At 45.6% G+C, this 20,458-nt stretch overlaps 1 protein-coding gene across 1 annotated transcript in view; it reads right to left on the reverse strand.

The window, feature by feature from the left end:
• The window catches only part of MORC4 (MORC family CW-type zinc finger 4), an 844,810-nt gene extending 824,829 nt beyond the window's left edge, over nucleotides 1-19,981 (reverse strand). Inside the window, exon 1 of the mRNA XM_078686304.1 lies at nucleotides 19,906-19,981. Within this exon, the coding sequence (XP_078542430.1) occupies nucleotides 19,906-19,981 (76 nt within the window). The remainder of the gene's footprint in view (nucleotides 1-19,905) is intronic.
• Nucleotides 19,982-20,458: the final 477 nt, after the last annotated feature.

Consider the following 20,458-nt stretch of genomic DNA (forward strand, 5'->3'; position numbering starts at 1 on the left):
TCAGAAATGCTGTTCCAAAGGAAGCTAAAAACTAGTTTTTTCAGGAAATCCTTGACTACTTAACGGTGTTGCGGGTGGTGGAGTCTTATCTGCATACTGACGAGGAGAAAGAAGTCTTAACACGGGGACACTCCATTGGAGAAACCAGGCACTTTAGAAACTTCGAATCTAATCTAAATCAAACCATTAATATATATGTTCAGTACATTATTTGATGTCAAGCTCTAGTCTGATGAAGTGCCCTTTCTAACATGTGCTTTACAGCATCTTGCACTTTCTCAAGGCACAGTACCAGCATGATAACCAAACACATCCCAAGCAATACTTTAACAACACTCCCAACAATTATTGGCACTTTTAAGGTGCTTGGGCAGCTCAACATTACATGCCAATAGTACTAGCTATAATTAAGTAGTCAGATGATGTTACATTATTTGAGCAAGGATCTTTAATCTTTAATATTTTAGCTGAAACATTACTGCATAGACACTTTGCAGGCAATAAGTACTTGACTCATGGGAACTATGGAAAGGGGGCAGGTTGGAGAAAATATGGTACTGGCTTAACAATGCCATCGAAACATACAGCACTGGAATGACTGTAAAGGTGTATTTTGTACTGGCAGACCTGCGCAGACACTAAACTAACTTTTGGGGAATAATGGCACCATGTTAGCATGTTATAGAATGTAGCTAACCAGAACGCAGCCGCCACCTTTTGGTGAAAGAAAATGCAAAGGATTATAGCTTTGTGATGTACTTGTAGTCACTGGATGCCCCCTAAGAGGGCCTCTCCACTGTCTCTGCATCATCTACAGTCTCCATCCATCATTGTGTTGACAAAGCAACTCCTCTTTCCCTGTTCATCATTGGCCATTCATCATCATGTTGGTACAGAGGCGGAGCATGCATTAGCAGCATACCTCTGGTATTGATCCTGACAGTACCCCTCCACAGATAGGGCCCCCATTTCTCTGGGTGTCGTAGATGACAGCACATTCGCAAGACCTATTTGCATGAACAGTTTGCTTCCAATCAATGAGATGCTGCAGTTGGGGCCACACAAGCCTAGAGTCTATGATGCATTGATGGGCTTGAGCTTATACTCTCACTCAATTTCCATGGAGCATGGGAGGCAGTGGAACTGGCAGTCTAGATAGGCAGGTGCTGGTTTCAATACATATATTCGGACAAAAGGATGACGTCACCAAAGAGAAGGTAGAAGGAAATGGGCATCATAGCATTGACAATCTTTGTACCCGGAAAAGAATCCACAAATCAAGGCTTAAACTTTGCATGATAACTTGGATGATAATTATATCTAGTGACACAAGCCGAGTGGAAGCAGCAACAGCGCATCAGGAGAAGAACGGCAGAGGGCCAACAAGGAGACATTGGTGAAAATCACGAGGAACCGGCGGCAGCAGCACAGTGCAGCAGAGTGTGCTGAAACGCGGGAAGCTGCTGTATGAAGTGTGTAGGGGGTGGTGACCGAGGAGGTGGAAGGATGGAAAGACACAGGAGAGGCATGAGAGGCGCAAGGGTGCAAGTCCGCAAGGAAGAAAAAGCGCAGAGGCGTGGAGCAGGGGGTAAGGGGGCTGGGTGCAGAAGCACTGTGGAGCATCAACATGTGCCTGTGGAGCTTACTAATCTGCCTCTTGACTGCCTTTTTTGCTACTTTGCCATCTCACTGCTACTGCTTCCCTGCTACCTGAGTGTTCCTACCTGCCTCTGGGACACAGGATCAGTACCAGGCATAGCACAGAGGCCATATGGCGGAGTCTTCAAGACCCGCCTAGCCCGTGCTCACAATTCGTCCTCACCCTAAAGCAGTGGTTCCTAATCTTTGAGCCACGGCGCCCTGGTGCACCATGAAAACTAGCCAAGGGTGCCATGAACACAGTTTGGGAACCACTGTCAAGGCCTTTGACCTCATCTTCGGAACTCCACTGCTCTGCTACCAAACTGCGAGACAATGACTTCGAGAGAAACATCAGAAACACCCAATATATAACTTTTCATGCACTGCCAAAAGGGACACCACGGGCAGCAAAGCATTATTGCTACAAGGGGAAAACAATCACAGCTGCGCACAGAGCAGCAGATGATGTGCCCTAACCCTGCCACCTTCACCCCTGCGTCAGAACTGAGCAGGCAGGAATATTTAGAAACCCTCTGGTCATCTTTCTGCATTCTTTTTCTCCCTCCATGAACGACTGCCTGAGACGTGCATCTTGCAGCAAAAAAAGTCTTACGATGCAGACCCCCCCCCCCAATTCTTTTAATAACTTATTGGCTGCAACAATTGTTTTGAACCAATATTTGCACTTTCTAGTCCCAAATGGTAAGTCGTTTTTTCCCTCACAGCACAGGCCTGTCATAAACACGTTAAAAAAAAAAACAATACCAGTTTGTAGATATGTTTTTGGCGGAGCCCTCGCTTTCTGTCACAGCCCTGCAGGCCAGGTATATCAAGTTCAGCCAAGCGATTTAGCAAATTAAAAACCTGACCTTACAGGCCAATCTGGAAATGTTCATGTCAGCCTCTAAAACTACTTTATTATAACTTAAAATCATTCTAAACCCTCTCAATTAAACACATTTACATGGAGCGGTTTGAATGTAGGATACCAAAGGAAGCAGCAATGCTATTGCACTTATAATGGCAAGATTTGAATCTGTTTGAAAAAATCACAATTCCGAGATTTAGGCATTTATTCCTATTTTCGAGCAAATTCTGATTCAGGCGTAAACTCCCCAGCGCCTAAATCTGTTATAAAACTGGTGTGGTATAATTCCACGCGGGGGATACTTCTCTGCTCAGTTTTCATAATTTAACCTGTCCCATTCCTAAATGGTGCAAGAAGAAGCTTTCCATGGCACCTTCTGATTCCTGGAGGCATTTGGGGAAGCCCTGTATTTTCAATTACAATCCTGCGCTTATTTGAACATAGATCGTTAACAGAGAAATCTTGGTCACTCTGAACAGGAGGTCTGCATTTCTACAACATATAAAGATGACAGAAACATGAGGTGATTGATGTGAGCGATCTGAGCTGATTAGGACTCCAATACTGAACATATTTCTAAATAATTGCTGAAATGTGAATCTCTTAACAAAACTGGAAACGAGTCCCACCATATTCAGAGCATGCAAGAGAGTACTGCGATATTCCCTTCTCTAGAGCAAAGTCGAGAAAAGATCAACATTTGTGCTGAATGTAAAAGATCCAATTCTTAAATTTTGAGTTAAACCAAAAATGCAATTTATTCCCAAAATTAAATATTTCTAGTAAACCAGTTCAAAATGGGGGCTCCAACTGTTCCAAGCGGTGGAAATTAAATCTAAGAGTTGCAAGTGGGGCCCAGAAGTAGTGTGGAAGATTTTCAAATCTTTTTCTCTTTTTTACCTTCAATGTTTCGGCAATTTTGAGGAATGGCATATATATAGCGATAATGTAGTCTTTGACACTAGAATGCAGTATTTAAGAGGTCATTGACATGACTTTCCTCAACATCTTTTGTATTTAGGTATCCCCAGTCTTGAACTTTACCAGTTAAATACAAATATTTAATATGATTTAATAACAAAGAGTTCAGGTTAATTGCCTGCCACCCATGAACAGTCAGGGTCGTACACTGTCTATTATTGAGGCACCTGTTGGGGCATTCATCACAATACATTGCCTGCACTAGACTGTAAGGTTAACTTTGTTTTTAATGCACTGTGACTAAATCAATAAAAGTATTTTATTAAACAACTGTTTCATCAGCTCATGGCTAATTATTTTCACCTAGAAAAATGGAAGTTCTCCCGAGACATGGCTTCCAAAATGAGGTAACTTTCAAATCAAGTGAGCAAATATAGTGAGATCTCAAATCAAAAAAAGCATACGTTTCCTAGTTTCAAATATATTTAGCAAAAGACGAGTCCAAAGGTGTCTCCTCCTCCAAAGAGCTTCATGATAAATGGTTCCTGATGTGTGGCCTTCATGGAGCAAGAGGTACAAGACTCAGCATGATAACTGGATATGCTTTTTTTGATCTGAGATCTCACTATATTTGCCCATTTCTGATTTGAAAGTCATCGCATTTTGGAATTATATACCTTCTCCTTACGCACTATGCACTGATTCCTAAGCTTAAGCATGAGGTCTCTGAGCCCTGACGAAGTTCCCTCTGGCAACTGGGAACGAAACGCGTTGGCTGTTGCCAGGTTTTATGACTAACGTAATAGAAGAAGTAATTTTTGAACGAATATCGGCCGGATTGATTGACTCTGCATCGAGTGCACCTTCTTTACTCTTGAACACTCTTGCCATCCAAGCACTGCACAGGTTACAAAAAGACATGCTTGAAGAGGGAGGTGCCCCTAAACAGGAATGCTATAACAATTGGTTTTCCTGGCTCCCTGGTGCTTGACTGGTTTGTGTACGTCATTGCTGCCTACTCTCATCTTCATATTGTTTTTGTGTGGTTTCCTACAAGTGGGGGTTCCTGCGGTACAAACGCAGTCCTCAAATTAGGTTGAATGCAAGCAGCTAGGGAAGTAGTAATAGTTACAACTTAAGCTAAGAAGACCCTAATAATGTGACTGTCATGAAGTATGGGTCAACTAGAGGGGGGAATGTTGATATTGATGTCAATGTATGCAATGATGCATGTGTTCATAAAAACAAAATTGTTTAGAATTGTGCGTAATCCATACAAAAAGCACAATTCTGATTACATTTTCATGATTCCCATTGTTGAATTGCATCTCTAAATCCATATTAAACATACTTGCCCACTGGTCCTTAATATGGGGAACATCATCAGAGATTGTCTAGACGATCTGAAACTTTGAGCCCATTCAAAATTATTTACAAATCTCAGGAAAAATATTAGAGAGGGTCCAACAGGCACAATATCGAGTGTCAGTGAATTGAAAGCACCACATCACATCCAAAACTCAGAGGCACACGCCCAATCTGTGAAAAGCCAAATCGCTGATCTTGCACATGATGGTCATGCTTTCTCTGTTGCCACTAGAATGCTTCTAAGACATAATGTTTGACATCCATTTCTATATGAACTGGTTAAAAATATGCTGACCTCATCTTCTGTCTTCCAGTTCATAGAAACAAGACCTTAAGCAGTAAATAGATGGTTTAACAGCTAAGCATTGGAGAAGTGGACAATCCTGTAATGACATTAGTGGTGACAGGCTCATTATGTCTCTTCCACTACTGCTGGCCTTTTGGTCAGTAGATGTCCATCCCCAAATGTTAATCCAAAGTTGTTATTATTCTTTTGAAAAAAGTCTGGTTGATCTCTATCAGCTGGAAGCCTGGAGAAAGTGGACTCTGGTAAACATGTGGAATGAGATGATGAAGAAGAGACTAAATTGTCAGTGGCATAATTCAAACAAGCATTGGAAGCCAATTGGTCCTCCCTTTGAAACCACTGGGTCTGCCAAGGGCCTTTTGTTCTTGCCTCACATCACCAGCAAAAATGCCTATAATGTACAGCACAATCAAAATGGGGAAAATTGCAATGATGCAGCAGTTTAATTTTGTAGGCATGTCCAAAACATTTGTTACCAATCCTTGGTGGATTGGTAAATTTTAAAAAAAATAGAATAACGTAGTGTGAAAGTGATTTTATCTATAAAGTGGAAGGGCCAGCAGCAGCTTGGAAATATAGAGTGATGAATTGGTAAATAACTTTAAACAATGAGAGTGAAGGCGTGTGAAAGCTCTAAAGTGGAAGGGCCAACTTGCTGCCTGGCCCTCAACAAAAAAGCAAAAAATTAAAAGAATCATAAAAAAAAGAATATGACTTTTGGGGTTCAGGGGGCCAAAGACGGAACGGGTCGTGCAGCACATGACGGAGGGAGCAACAGGGAGGTCATGGAAGACGCAAATGAGAGAGAGAACATCACAGTGGAAGCTTAATAATTTAACTAATAAACATTGTTACATCAACAATTCAATTAACAAACACCCACCTTTCCCCCCACAGAACCACAGCGCTGCAAAGTACCAGAGTAACACACGTGCACACAGGCAGCATATACCTTTTCTGGGAAGACAGCTCAGGTATAAAGGAGGGGTTCCGTGCAGCAGCACTGTGCACATCCTGGAGCTCTTTCAACGTTCTACATGAAATATACTTGCCAATTACTTGTGCCTCTGTCATTGCAGCGTCTGCTGTTGACAGCAACTACCCATAGCTGTATTCACTAACTCATGTACACAAACTCAGCCACGTTTTCTTCAACGCACCGTTAATATACAGTTTATTACTTGTGTTTAGTGACAATGACACAACCACCAGCAATCAAGAATGAACACAAACCAAATATCAAACTAAAACAATAAGTATATTGAAGCAATTGAAGCAGCGCACGAAAATATCAGGACAGTCATAAGGCGACAAGCTGTAGCTAATGAAACCAGAGTAAATATTTTGTACAATCACTGCATTGCACGCCATCTGTGACATGAATGATACCACTGGTCTCAGACGTAAACAACTGTGGTAACATTTATTTCAACTTAACCACAGTCTGCACCACGGTGTACTTTTGGAAAACTAAAGAAGCAGTGAACGACAGAGATGTAGTTTAAAACCTGAATAAAATAGGTGGCATTTTGGCACATATTTTGAAACCTGTAGCACTGTACTTATCTCCCACCACAGCTGCCACCTCAGAGGTGCCGTCTTCTGACAGACAAAGCTGTTCTCCATCCCAGACACAGTAAACAGGAGAGAGTTATGTGAGAGTTCAGTGGGAAGAGGGTACCTTTAGACTGGGAGTGTCCGCCCTTCTTTTTATTTCTGTTTGCAATAATGTTATGAGTAAAACTGATTAACACAAAATGAATACGCTGGTAAGTGCATTGGTAAGCTACTGCTCCTGATTTTGTGATCATGGTGTAATTTAAAGTACCAGATCTGTTTGTAACCTGAAAGTATCAGGATAAATTCCTGACACCTAGGCTCGGTCGTAACAGCAACAGTTGATATTTATAACACCATGGACATGTTATACTGTGGCAGGATGAAACTCAGAATCTTAACAAATGAAAGTGCCCTATAAAAAGTGCGCACTCACGATATGAACAACTTAGTGTGATTTTAAGCACTGTATAGATATAGTAGGATAGCAGGGTAGGCTAAAGAATTGTGTCATATGTCAGGTTGGAGCAATCAGTCTTTTTTAACAGTCCCTGGTTGACAACATGAGTGGGCAATAGAACCCCAAATTACTTGCAGTTCAAGTATGATACTGCAAGGTATGGGGCCACGCTTTGAGTGTAGTGAGACATAAGGGACACAGATCTCAGTGGTGACAAAAGTAATCTGTATAACGTCTGCAAACCTTCAATTAGAGCTACCAGATATGACAGAGAACACAGGAAAATAATTAAAAAGAACATTAATCACCACCTATAGCAGATAGACTCTCATTTCTTAACCAAGCACTATTTGTACAGCACACACAGTGGCACACTTTAGCTTACAGTCTGAGCTTGTGGCAAACTTTGTTTGCAGTACTTTTACTGAACTGAAAATGCAATAACTGCAATTTCTCATGAGCACTGGTACAATCGACTTCCTTTAGAACCACTTATGTATTTAAACAATGCAACAGCGAGTGGCTGAATAGCCATCAGGTGTGGGAGCACTGGAGAACAAAGACAGAGTGGGCTGTAGATAAGGATGGGCTATAAAGTGGGAAAGCAATTAAAACATTTGGAGAGCATGGGGTTTGAACAAAGATAAGGCCTGACGGGGTGGGAAAAGTCAACCTGTAATAAATAATTGTTCAAAGAAACCGAACCCCAGGCACACAAGGGTAAGTCTGCTCCCCAGTGCCTTATGAATAAGGGTGCGCAGTAAACTCTGCTCCTCTGGCGGAGTTCATGGAGTTTTGCCCACTCCATTTTACACATGTAACACTGACTTCCAGAAAAACTCTGCCAAACGTTGCATGGTGGAGTTTTTCTCTTGCGTGGCTCACAAATGTTACGTTGGCGAGCAAGAATTTGCAGCCCCTAGTGCGATTTTCGGGTTCTAGAACGCCATCCGGCGAGATTTTTTCAAAGCGGGCAGTTGCAGCAGGTCACGACCATTTGCGTTGAGAAAGCTGCCAATCGAGTAGAAAATCTACTTGAGTGGCAGAAAGAAGCAGAGCCCTCTAGTGGGCTGCTTGGTGCAGTTTGCGATGATTTTACATTGTGGATCAAGTTCCCGGCGAAAAAAATCAACATAAGCAGTGTGACGTGGCGGATTATGCCCACTAGTGAAACTGTGCGAATTTAAGCAATAATGTGGAATTCTGCGAAGTGTGGAATTCTGCGAAGTGAAACTTTGCGAGTTCCACCCACCTCTATTTATGAAATGCTTTACAAAATGTTTGTGGAAGCAATGTGTATATGCATTTATGGCGGAATTCTTATTCCTGAAATCAATCCAGATGTAGCCCAAGAGCACATAAAAAAAAATAATCAGCAAAAGGCAAACAACATGGCTCCCCGCAGGTACTGGTAGCTTGAAAGGGAGTAGTTGAACTTGGGTCTCTATGCGTGTCTGGTTAGCGGCAACCAGGCTGAACTGTTAACATCTGCGTCCCTAACCTGGGCTTCCACAATGATGAGACACTCGCTCTTAATTGGGCACAAAAAAGAAGGTAAACTGAAACACAAGACTGCTTACATCGAATTCACAAGCTCCCTTTATGTGTGCAGCCAAACAGGCATTCATTTTTGACCAGCCTTGACAAAAAAGTCAATTATGACAAAAGGTGCCCAATCGAGCTCATCTACAGATCAAGTTAACACCATGTAGAGCAAGGCTTGAAGATACAGGGAGTGAGTTATGGGAAGGAAAGCACAGTACGGAGACAGATTGAAAACAAATACATGCACTCTTGTGGATTTCTTAAGGCAAAAGAAAAAAGTAGTTCCCTAAAAGTGACCAGTGGAAGGACATAAGTAAAGACACTATGTTAGACCTGACATCATTGGCGTGACTCTCCCTTCCATTTTTTGACGGATTGCCTCCTCTGGTTTGACATATTTTTGCTGATTGTATGTTTTGGGCCCTGTGCCACTGCTAATCAGTGCCACAGTGCAAGTGCTCCCTATGTTAAATTGATATACTGATTGGATTCCATGATTGGCTTATTTGATCTACTGTCAGCCCCTAGTACAGTGCACCATGTGTGCCCAGGGCTTGTAGAGCAAATGCTGCTGGTGGGCTTGCAGCACTGGTTGTGCCACCCACAGAAGCAGCTTGTAAAGTGTGTCTCAGGCCTGCCATTGCAAGGCCTGTGTGTAGACTGTGACTACCATGTCGACTTGGCCAAGTGCACCCACTTCCAAGTCCCTAAACCTTCCCTTTGCTTCATATTAGACATCCCTATGGTAGGCCTAAGGGCAGGGTTCATTGTAAGTATAAGGTAGGACATGCTCTGATGTGTGTAGCATGTTCTAGTAGTGGATCACAGCCATTATCGTTTTTCACTATTGAAGGCTACCTGGTCTCATAGATTAGAATGGGCAATGAAGATTGTTACATCCCTACAATCCTAACTGACTCAGGGAAGATGGCAGAAATTCGAGTTTAATATGCCTGAACTCAGAATGTTAAAATACATCTTTTAGTAAAGTTTATTTTAGTATTCTGTGTTCGCAAATACCACTTTTAGAAAGTAGGTATTTGCTTGCCTAACCATTTGAGCCCGCCTCTGCTGACTTGTGTATTCCTTTTCTGGGTTTGTGTGTGACAGGGCTGGGGAAATCCCAGGAGACAGACTGGGACAGCCCAGTGGTGATTAGGGAGATTTACCTCCAGATGGGCGGGGAGAGTGCACCTGGGACCTGAATAGGGCTGTGCCTTCCCTCCACAATGCTGGCTTAACCCCCTGTGGCTTGTCTGATGTCTCTGCCCTGCTCAGTGAAAGGAGAAGGGGAATCCTGTCAACAGAGTACTCCAGAGCTGCATCTTCCCTCCCCTGGGCTGGCTCCACCTCCTGTGGGGCGTATGATGTTTCTGCCCTGCACAGTGAAAGGAAGAGAAGAGTCATGTAAACACAGTGCTCAGGAACTGGTTTAAAGGGCCTCTCTGCCTTCAGAGAACAAATGATTTTTTGGTATGAATATTGGGACCCAGTCCCACAGACTTTAGATCACTTCTGGAACAAGAAACCTTTCTGCCAAGGAGAAGAACCAAGGAAGCTGCAGGAGTTTGGACTGCCCCTCTGCCAGTGTGCTGTTTGCTGGGTTAGCCTGCAGTGGTTGCTTCATTGTCAAGGGAAAGGAGAAGGAACTTTGTAAGGACTTTCATCCACAGAATATTCTCCAAGGGCTTGAACTGTGCTTGCCTCCTGCTGAAGTCTCAGGGCCAAAAGACTTCACCTCCAGCTCCCTCCTGAATTTCCTTGCTGGGAATTCTGACTCCAGTCACTTGCGTGCCGCTGGGAGCTGGAAGCGCGACGCATCGAGAAGAAGCGTGTCGCCGCCGCAGCTGAAATCATCGCAACGCCGTAGAAGCGAGAGTTCATCGCATCTCCCTGGAAGCATGTGTTCATCAAAGCTGTCTGCTGTCGCATCGCTGGAGAAGCGCAACGCATCGAGAGAGCTGTCATCGCATCGCCGGAGAAGCACATCACAGGGCCTGCCGCGGCTCCAAAGTACAGAGGCATCGCAAGGCTGCCAGGGCGTCATCGCATCGCCATCGCATCGCCGCATCAAAGGCGCCATCCTGTCGCATCGCAACTGGATCATCGCGTCGGCATAGCATCGCCTCATGGTGCCATCTTGCGCACCGCAACAGGTCGAGAATCTACGCATCACCTCCGCACCGGTAAGGCTCACGACGAGTCCCCTACTCTGCGCAAGCATTGAGTAAGGACGCAATCGTTCCCCCGGGTCACGGAACCGACGCATCTCCCCCTTTTGCGAGCCTTTTGTTCACTTTGCCTGCCGCATCCAAGAACTTTGTTGAGAACTTTGTCGCATTTACCATCAACTTGAATTAGGAGACTTTTATCATCTTTTAAGTAACCTTTAGTATAGTATTGTGGATTTTTGTCGGTTGTGGTCTTGTGTTTACGTCTATATAAAGAATACCTATTTTTATAAAACCTGTGTTGTGTCCATCTGTAGTGCTATCACTGTATTACTGTGTATATTCACAAATGCTTAACACACTGCCTCTGAGATAAGCCTGTCTGCTCGTGCCAAGCTACCAAGGGGGTGAGCAGGGGTTATTAAGGAGAGTAATCCCCTTATCCTGACTTAGAAGTAAGGGTCCCTATTTGGACAAAGGTGATAACCATTGCCAACTAGAGACCCCCAGATCTAACATTGTTGGTCAGCGGTGAGGATTTGGACTTTGCATTTGTGTTTCATATACAGTAATTGGTGTACACTACTAGTGAGTGCAGACCAAACGCGACCACATACTGTTTTTTTTATAGAATCCTTTTTCCTTGGAACCGTTATTTTTTTCTGAAGACTCCCAATTCTTACTACCATGAGTAAACCAGCATCTGTTGCATCTATGGATCTTGATTTTGAGGAAGATAGGTTGGAAACCTTCACTGTGAAACAGCTCAAGTATCTCTGCAGGAAATTGAAAGTTGCTACACCAGGCATTTCTAAAAAGGAAGACTGCCAAAAGGCACTGAGGGCCTGGGTAGAAGCCAGAAATGTCCCATATCTTGTCGTGGAGCCTGTTGGGGATGCAGATGGGCAAATTGATGGGCTAGAATTACCAGCCAGGGGAGGGGTGCCGTCCCCACCTGGCAGCAGGATCTCTTCCAAAGACATGTCCCCCAGACAACTGGAAGACAGGGAGAGAAATAGAGCACTGGGACTGGAGTTGGCTAAGCTTAAGATGGAGGGTCAGAGGGAAGCAGAGAATAACAGGTTGTCTTTGGAAAGAGAGAGAATGAGAATGGAGCATGAGAGAATGTTGAGGGAGTTAGAGATCAAGGCCAAGAGCTTAGAGATCAATTCCTCTGGTGGCAGCGCACCATCTGTGCCTTCAGAAGGCAGGGTACATATTCCCAAGGATGTCTTCAAAGATTTTCACAAAGGTGAAGATATTGGTCAGTGGTTTGCAGCCTATGAGATAGCAATGTTGGCCCACCGGGTCCCTGAGAAGGATTGGGGAGCGGGGTTGTGGGGCCGCTTTGTCACTGAAGGTAGGGACACTTTGTTAGACCTGCCCAAAGAGCATAGGATGTCTTATAACCACATGAAGGAAGCACTGATGACAAGGTATGGGTTAACTCCAGAGCTCTCTAGACAGAGGTTCAGGAATTGTAAGAAACTGGAGGGAACCACTTGGGTAGAATATGTGTCTTTCTTTTGCAGAGCCATGGATGGTTGGGTGAGGGGTAGCAATGTTGATAATTTTTCAGCTCTCTATGATTTGATTGCTAGGGAGCACTTATCTGCTAATTATTTTCCAGAGCTACGCCAGCACCTTGTTGATAGCAAGTTGACTAATCCTAGAAAGCTTGCTGAGGAGGCGGACCGCTAGGTCAGTATCAGGGTCCACAAGGGTCTTGTGGGAGACTCTGCCAAAGGCGGGCAGGGTCCCTAGCAGAAGAGTGGGGGGGGGACAAGGGTAAACAGAGGGAGTTCCAAAAAGGTCCCCAAAGTAATTCCCAAGGGAAGCAGGGTAAGGGTTCCCAGCCTACCCCTGAAAAGAAGTCAGGACCCCAACAGGTGAACCTGTTCATAGGGGGCATGTTACCTGCTTTCAGTGGAAGCAGGTGGGACACCGTTGGTATGATCCCCAGTGTCCTCAGAAAGGACAGTATGTGCCACCCCTGCACCACCCCGTCAGATGGCCAGTGTAGCCCTGGGTGGGGAGGAGATGGGTGCCCAAGGTGGGTGGGGTCCCGCAAAATGTCCCTTGTCTCATTAGTAAATTTTGAGATGGTCCCTAGAACTCAGCTGCCTGATAACACTAGAAAATACAGGCAGTGGGTGACCATCAATGGCCATAGAGTGGAGGCTCTCAAAGATACAGGAGCGAGTGTGACAGCTGTCAAGTGTCACTTGGTCTCTGAGGAGCAGGTAGTCCCTCATGCATTCTTCCCAGTTGTTGCCGCTGACAACACAGAGAGCCATTGCAAGGTGGCTCAAGTTCCCTTTGAGTGGGGGGGGGGTCTCTGGTACTCTTCAAGTAGCTGTGAGGCCGTCCATGCCTGTTGATTGTCTGTTAGGCAATGATTTAGAAAGCTCCCCTTGGGCTAAGGTGGAGAGATATGCACATTTGGAGATGTTGGGACTGTCTGAGTGGGTATGTGTGACGACTCGGTCTATGGCAGCTAAGGGTGTTCAAGAGTCCCTGGAGCCTGAAAGTATGGCCCAGGGATCTGCCTTAAAGAGAAGAGGTCAGGGGCGTGGGAAACCAGCCCTTATTGTTCCCACGGTCCAGGAGGAGGTAGACCCTGAGGGGGATGCCCTGGAACCCACTGGTGAGCACGTTTCTGAACTGGGGAACCTACCTGAGCTGACACATTGGCAGCAAGAAGGGGGTCCCTCCAGGGAGGAATTTTTTGAAGAGCAAAAGAAGTGCCCTTCTCTTGTAGGTTTGAGGCAACAGGCCGCAAACTAGGCAGCAGGTGATCAGTCTGGATCACATTGGATCTACTGGGAGAATGGTCTCCTGTATAGCGAGCCTAAGGTTGCTGAGCCTGGGTCAGCCCGTGTGCTGGTGGTACCCCAGCGCTTCAGAGCCTTCCTACTGGGTTTGGCTCATGATGTTCCTTTAGCTGGTCATCTGGGGCAGAACAAGACCTTTGAAAGGCTTTTCTCCCACTTGTATTGGCCCCAGATGAGAAAGAGTTCAGATACTCATTGTAGGACTTGTCAAACTTGCCAGGCAAGTGGAAAGAGTGGAAGGAGGCACAAGGCCCCTCTCCAACCTTTTCCCGTAGTCAGTACCCCCTTTGAGCGGGTGGGCATTGACATTGTGGGGCCACTGGACCCCAAAGACAGCCATGGGCAACAGGTTTATCCTGGTCTTGGTGGACCATGCTACCCGGTACCCGGAAGCCCTTCCGCTCAGGACAGTGACGGCCCCCGTGGTGAGACGTGCACTGATGGGGATTTTCTCCCGTGTGGGGTTCCCCAGAGAGGTTGTGTCTGACCGGGGTACAAACTTCATTTCCAATTATATGAAGTCTCTGTAAAAGGAGTGTGGTGTTACCTACAAGTTCACCACTCCTTACCACCCACAAGGTAATGGGCTGGTTGACAGATTTAACCGGACCCTTAAGGGAATGATCATTGGTCTTGAAGAACCAATGAGGCTTAAGTGGGACGTCCTCTTGCCATGCCTTCTGTTTGCCTACCGAGAGGTGCCACAAAAGTCTCTAGGGTTCAGCCCCTTTGAGCTTTTGTATGGTCACCCGGTAAGAGGATCTTTGAATTTGGTAAAGGAAGGCTGGGAGCAATCTCCCAGGAAACCTCCCCAGGATGTATATAGCTACATGCTGGCCTTCAGAAACCAAACCAGGCGTTTCAGGGATCTCGCTCGGGCGAATCAGGAAGCCGGCCAGGAAGAGATGAAGCGGTGGTACGATCACAATGCCACTCTGATTGAGCTTCAACCTGGACAGAAAGTTTGGGTCATGGCCCCTGTGGAGCCTTGTGCGCTTCAAGACAGGTGGACTGGTCCTTATGAGGTGGTGAAGTGCAAGAGTGATGTCACCTATCTGGTGAACTTGCGGTCCCCAAGGAACCCTTTGAGGGTCCTTCCTGTTAACTGCCTGAAGCCCCACTTAGAAAGGTCCGAAGTGGGCATGCTCCTAGCGACAGATGATGGAGTGGAGGAGGAGACCGAGCCTCTTCCTGACCTCCTGTCTGCAACAGAGCAAGATGGGTCAGTGGATGGTGTCAGCCTCTCTGCCACACTGACCCCTGATCAGCAGCAAGATTGTCACCAACTGTTGGGGCAATTCTCTGATCTATTTTCCTTGGTTCCTGGTGTCACAGATTGGTACGTCCATGATGTGGACACTGGTGACAGTCCTCCTGTGAAGCACAAGGCTTACAGAGTGACTGACAAGGTTAGGGCTCACATCAAGGAGGAAATCTCCAAGATGTTTGCTTTATGGGTCATTGAGTCTTCCAACAGTCCTTGGGCCAGCCCAGTGGTCTTGGTCCCAAAGGCTGCCTTGCCGGGTGCCACACCTGAACTCCGGTTCTGTGTGGACTACAGAGGACTCAATTCGGTCACCAGGACTGATGCACATCCCATCCCCAGAGCTGATGAGCTCATTGATCGGCTAGGAGCTGCACTGTACCTCAGCACGTTTGATTTAACGTCTGGGTACTGGCAGGTCACCTTGACCGATGGGGCTAAGGAGAGGTCAGCATTCTCCATACCAGATGGGCAGTACCAATTTCGGGTTATGCCCTTTGGGATGAAGAATGCCCCTGCCACCTTTCAGAGGTTGGTAAACCAGGTGTTGGCTGGACTGGAGGATTTCAGTGCTGCCTACCTGGATGACATTGCAGTGTTCAGCGCCAGTTGGGAGGGACACTTGCAGCACCTCTGGGAAGTGTTGATGGCACTGCGCAAGGCAGGCCTCAAGATCAAGGCAAGTAAGTGTCAGATCGGGCAGGGCTCCGTTGTGTACTTGGGTCACCAGGTAGGAAGCGGCCAGGCGGCGCCCCTACAACCCAAGATTGATACCATCCTGGCATGGGAACCCTCAAAGACTCAGACACAGTGGTTTTTTTTTTAGAAAAAAAAAACAAAACAGCCTTTTTCGGACTCACGGGGTACTACAGGAGGTTTGTCAAAGGGTATGGCAACATTGTTGCACCTTTGACTGAGCTGACTTCCAGGAAGCAGCCCAAGAAAGTGAACTGGACTGACCCCTGTCAGAAAGCTTTTGATGCCCTGAAGACTGCCATGTGCACAGCACCCGTGCTTCAGGCACCCAACTTCTCAAAAGAATTCATTGTACAGACAGACGCTTCAAAACATGGTGTGGGGGCTGTTCTATCACAGATTACTGAAGAGGGCTTTGACCAACCTGTAGCCTTCATCAGTAGGAGGTTACTTCCACGGGAACAGAGGTGGAGTGCAATTGAGCGTGAGGCATTTGCTGTGGTTTGGGCACATAAGAAGGTGAGACCATACTTATTTGGGACTCACTTCCGGGTTCAGACCGACCACAGGCCCCTCAGATGGCTGATGCAGATGAGGGGTGAGAACCCAAAGTTGTTGAGGTGGTCCATTTCCCTACAGGGTATGGACTTTACGGTGGAACACCGCCCTGGTACAGAACACGCCAACGCTGATGGGCATGTCCAGATTTTTCCGCCTTAGTGAAGAGAACTCCCAAGGGGAAGGGTAGTTCTCCCCACATTTCAGCTGGAGGGGACACGTGTTAGACCTGACATCATTGGCGTGAGTCTCCCTTCCATTTTTTGATGGATTGCCTCCTCTGTTTTGACATATTTTTGCTGGTTGTATGTTTTGGGCCCTGTGCCACTGCTAATCAGTGCCACAGTGCAAGTGATCCCTATGTTAAATTGATATACTGATTGGATTCCATGATTGGCTTATTTGATCTACTGTCAGCCCCTAGTACAGTGCACCATGTGTGCCCAGGGCTTGTAGAGCAAATACTGCTGGTGGGCTTGCAGCACTGGTTGTGCCATCCACAGAAGCAGCTTGTAAAGTGTGTCTCAGGCCTGCCATTGCAAGGCCTGTGTGTACTCTGTGACTACCATGTCGACTTGGCCAAGTGCACCCACTTACCAGTCCCTAAACCTTCCCTTTGCTTCATATTAGACACACCTATGCTATGCCTAAAGGCAGGGTGCATTGTAAGTATAAGGTAGGACACGCTCTGATGTGTGTAGCATGTTCTATTAGTGAATCACAGCCATTTTCGTTTTTCACTATTGAAGGCTACCTGGTCTCATAGATTAGAATGGGCAGTGAAGATTGGTACATCCCTACAATCCTAACTGACTCAGGGAAGATGGTAGAAATTCGAGTTTAGTGTGCCTGAACTCAGAATAATAAAATACATCTTTCAGTAAAGTTTATTTTATATTCTGTGTTTGCAAATACCACTTTTAGAAAGTAGGTATTTGCTTGCCTAACGATTTGATCATGCCTCTGCTGACTTATATATTCATTGTCTGGGGTTGTTTGTGACAGGGCTGGGGAAATTCCATGAGACAGTCTGGGACAGCCCAGTGGTGATTAGGGAGATTTACCTCCAGAGGTGTGGGGAGAGTGCACCTGGGACCTGAATAGGGCTGGGCCTTCCCTCCACAATGCTGCTCCACCCCCTGTGGCTTGTCTGATGTCTCTGCTCTGCACAGTGAAAGGAGAAGGGGAATCCTTTCAACAGAGTACTCCAGAGCTGCATAGTCTCTCCCCTGTGCTGGCTCCACCTCCTGTGGGCCGTCTGATGTTTCTGCCCTGCACAGGGAAAGGAAGAGAAGAGTCATGTAAACACAGTGCTCACAAACTGGTTTAAACTAGGCAGAGGCCTCTCTGCCTTCAGAGAACAAAGGATTTTTTGGTATAAATATTGGGACCCAGTCCCACAGACTTTAGATCACTTCTGGAACAAACTGGTTTAAACTAGGCAGAGGCCTCTCTGCCTTCAGAGAACAAAGGATTTTTTGGTATAAATATTGGGACCCAGTCCCACAGACTTTAGATCACTTCTGGAACAAGAAACCTTTCTGCCAAGGAGAAGAACCAAGGAAGCTGCAGGAGTTTGGACTGCCCCTCTGCCAGTGTGCTGTTTGCTGGGTTGGCCTGCAGTGGTTGCTTCATTGCCAAGGGAAAGGAGAAGGAATTTTGTAAGGACTATCATCTACAGAATATTCTCCAAGGGCTTGAACTGTGCTTGCCTCCTGCTGAAGTCTCAGGGCCAAAAGACTTCACCTCCAGCTCCCTCCTGAATTTCCTTGCTGGGAATTCTGACTCCAGTCACTTGCGTGCCGCTGGGAGCTGGAAGCGCGACGCATCGAGAAGAAGCGTGTCACCGCCGCAGCTGAAATCATCGCAACGCCGGAGAAGCGAGAGTTCGTCACATCTCCCTGGAAGCGTGTGTTCATCGAAGCTGTCTGCTGTCGCATCGCTGGAGAAGCGCGACCCATCGAGAGAGCTGTCATAGCACCGCCAGAGAAGCACATCGCAGGGCCTGTCGCGGCTTCAAAGTACAGAGTCGTTGCAAGGCTGCCAGGGCGTCATCGCATCGGCATCGCATCGCCTCAAGGCGCCATCTTGCGCACCGCAACAGGTCGAGAATCTACGTATCACCTCCGCACCGGTAAGGCTCACGACGAGTCCCCTACTCTGCGCAAGCATTGAGGAAGGACGCAACCGTTCCCCCGGGTCACGGAACCGACGCATCTCCCCCTTTTGCGAGCCTTTTGTTCACTTTGCGTGCCGCATCCAAGAACTTTGTTGAGAACTTTGTCGCATTTACCATCAACTTGAATTAGGAGACTTTTATAATCTTTTAAGTAACCTTTAGTATAGTATTGTGGATTTTTGTCGCTTGTGGTCTTGTGTTTACGTCTATTTAAAGAATACCTATTTTTATAAAACCTGTGTTGTGTCCATCTGTAGTGCTATCACTGTATTACTGTGTATATTCACAAATGCTTAACACACTGCCTCTGAGATAAGCCTGTCTGCTCGTGCCAAGCTACCAAGGGGGTGAGCAGGGGTTATTAAGGAGAGTAATCCCCTTATTCTGACTTAGAAGTAAGGGTCCCTATTTGTACAAAGGTGATAACCATTGCCAACTAGAGACCCCCAGATCTAACACACTATGCTGCAGGGCAGGGACTGGTACAAGATGGACAAGACAAGGGATCAAATAAGAAGCAAGGAAATGAGGGTGACATAAGCCAACCAATAGTAAGCAATGGGTGGGCTGCAAGCCCCTCTATGTTCTTGGTATGCCAACAGTAAGTGTTTTGCAACCAGACAACTTGCCCTGTCCTGTAAGCTCGATCTAAATAGGGGCTGATATGCTACTGATGAAAAAACACTATTATTTCATGATCTAAGACCCGAAGCTATCGATAAGGTATGAAGTTACAAGATCTGAGCTGATTGTTAGTGAGGCTGAATATTACAACCTCTGTATGAGATACAGCAATTTTAAGGGATGTCTACCAGGCAAACTATATGTGTGTGCAAGTAGATGCTGCATAACATGTTGTTGCAAGAATTACATGATATGTGGCTATTTTACAGGTGAATAATAACTACGTTGTTTTAACCAGGTTTTGCTCTCTAGGTGGGTTGTGGTTCCTAATGACGTTTCCTCTCAGGTGTAGCAGCATTATCATGAAAGGGTTACTTGAACCAATTTATCGTTATTTTAACCAGGTGCTGTTTCTTTTCCGCTACCCTCCTATGAGGTTAGAGCAGTAAGAATTGTTTTATTTCCCCGTTTCAGTGTTCTTGCAAGCTGCGCCATACGTAGAATAGTGCATAATGTTTTGTGCTACTAAGTGAACACTCAGACATGAATATGTTTAAGAAACCCAATTAAAACAATGAAGCCCAAACTGCACCTCGATATTGCTTTGGTAACAAGAGTGGAAAATAAATAAACAAAGAACTGGGGTGCTAGCTAGAGTTTGTAGGCAAGGTAATGCAATTATAGACTAACATTCAAGAAAATATAAGAACTTATTTACAAAAAAGAAAAATTTGTGACATTAAAATACGTTGAAAAAATCAGTCTCGTGGGGACTGCCTGTTGCCTGCAGTAAGCCTTGTTACCCTCATAACTGAGGGACTGGCTTGAGCATGGTTTTACTCACTAGATAGGGTAATTAAAGACATGATTTTTTTTAATCATTCTGCATAATCAAAAATAGCATTTATTTACCAATAAGCTCTGCAATAGCACTAAAAGGCCAGGAGTGGATTTTCTTGCATTTGTGCAGCAGACACTCAGCGGTCATCTGAAGAAAGAAAACAGAACATTACCGATGAATGGAGATGCAAGGGTCACACACAGTTCATGTTAGTTCAATAAAACTAGCGAAGAAACGCCTACTTCACTCAGGAAAATGTACCGCTCATGGAGGCCATTTTGGAATGCAATCTAGTCACTTTGCATAAAGCCTTAAAGCTTGAGAGAGTAACTCAGCTCCTGGAAGAATCTCATCATCCATTCATCCAACTTCCTTTTTTCCTTATTATTAAACTTGCTTAAACACTTAAAATATACCTGAAGAAGGAGGGTCTAGGAACTACATTGCTTATTGTGAAATGGGTTTTAATCCCGGATTCGACTGGTGATCAAAAATGAATTGCTGCTTTCTCTGTCTGTCTTCAATCATAACATTGGTCCTTAAAGAAGCATTCAGAACAATTAAATAAATATAGACAATAATAAGTACTGTATTCCACGGTGTCTAGCCGGACACATTGTTTAA

This window comes from Lissotriton helveticus, chromosome 4_1 (genome assembly GCF_964261635.1).
Source record: "Lissotriton helveticus chromosome 4_1, aLisHel1.1, whole genome shotgun sequence".
Lineage (NCBI taxonomy): Eukaryota > Metazoa > Chordata > Amphibia > Caudata > Salamandridae > Lissotriton > Lissotriton helveticus.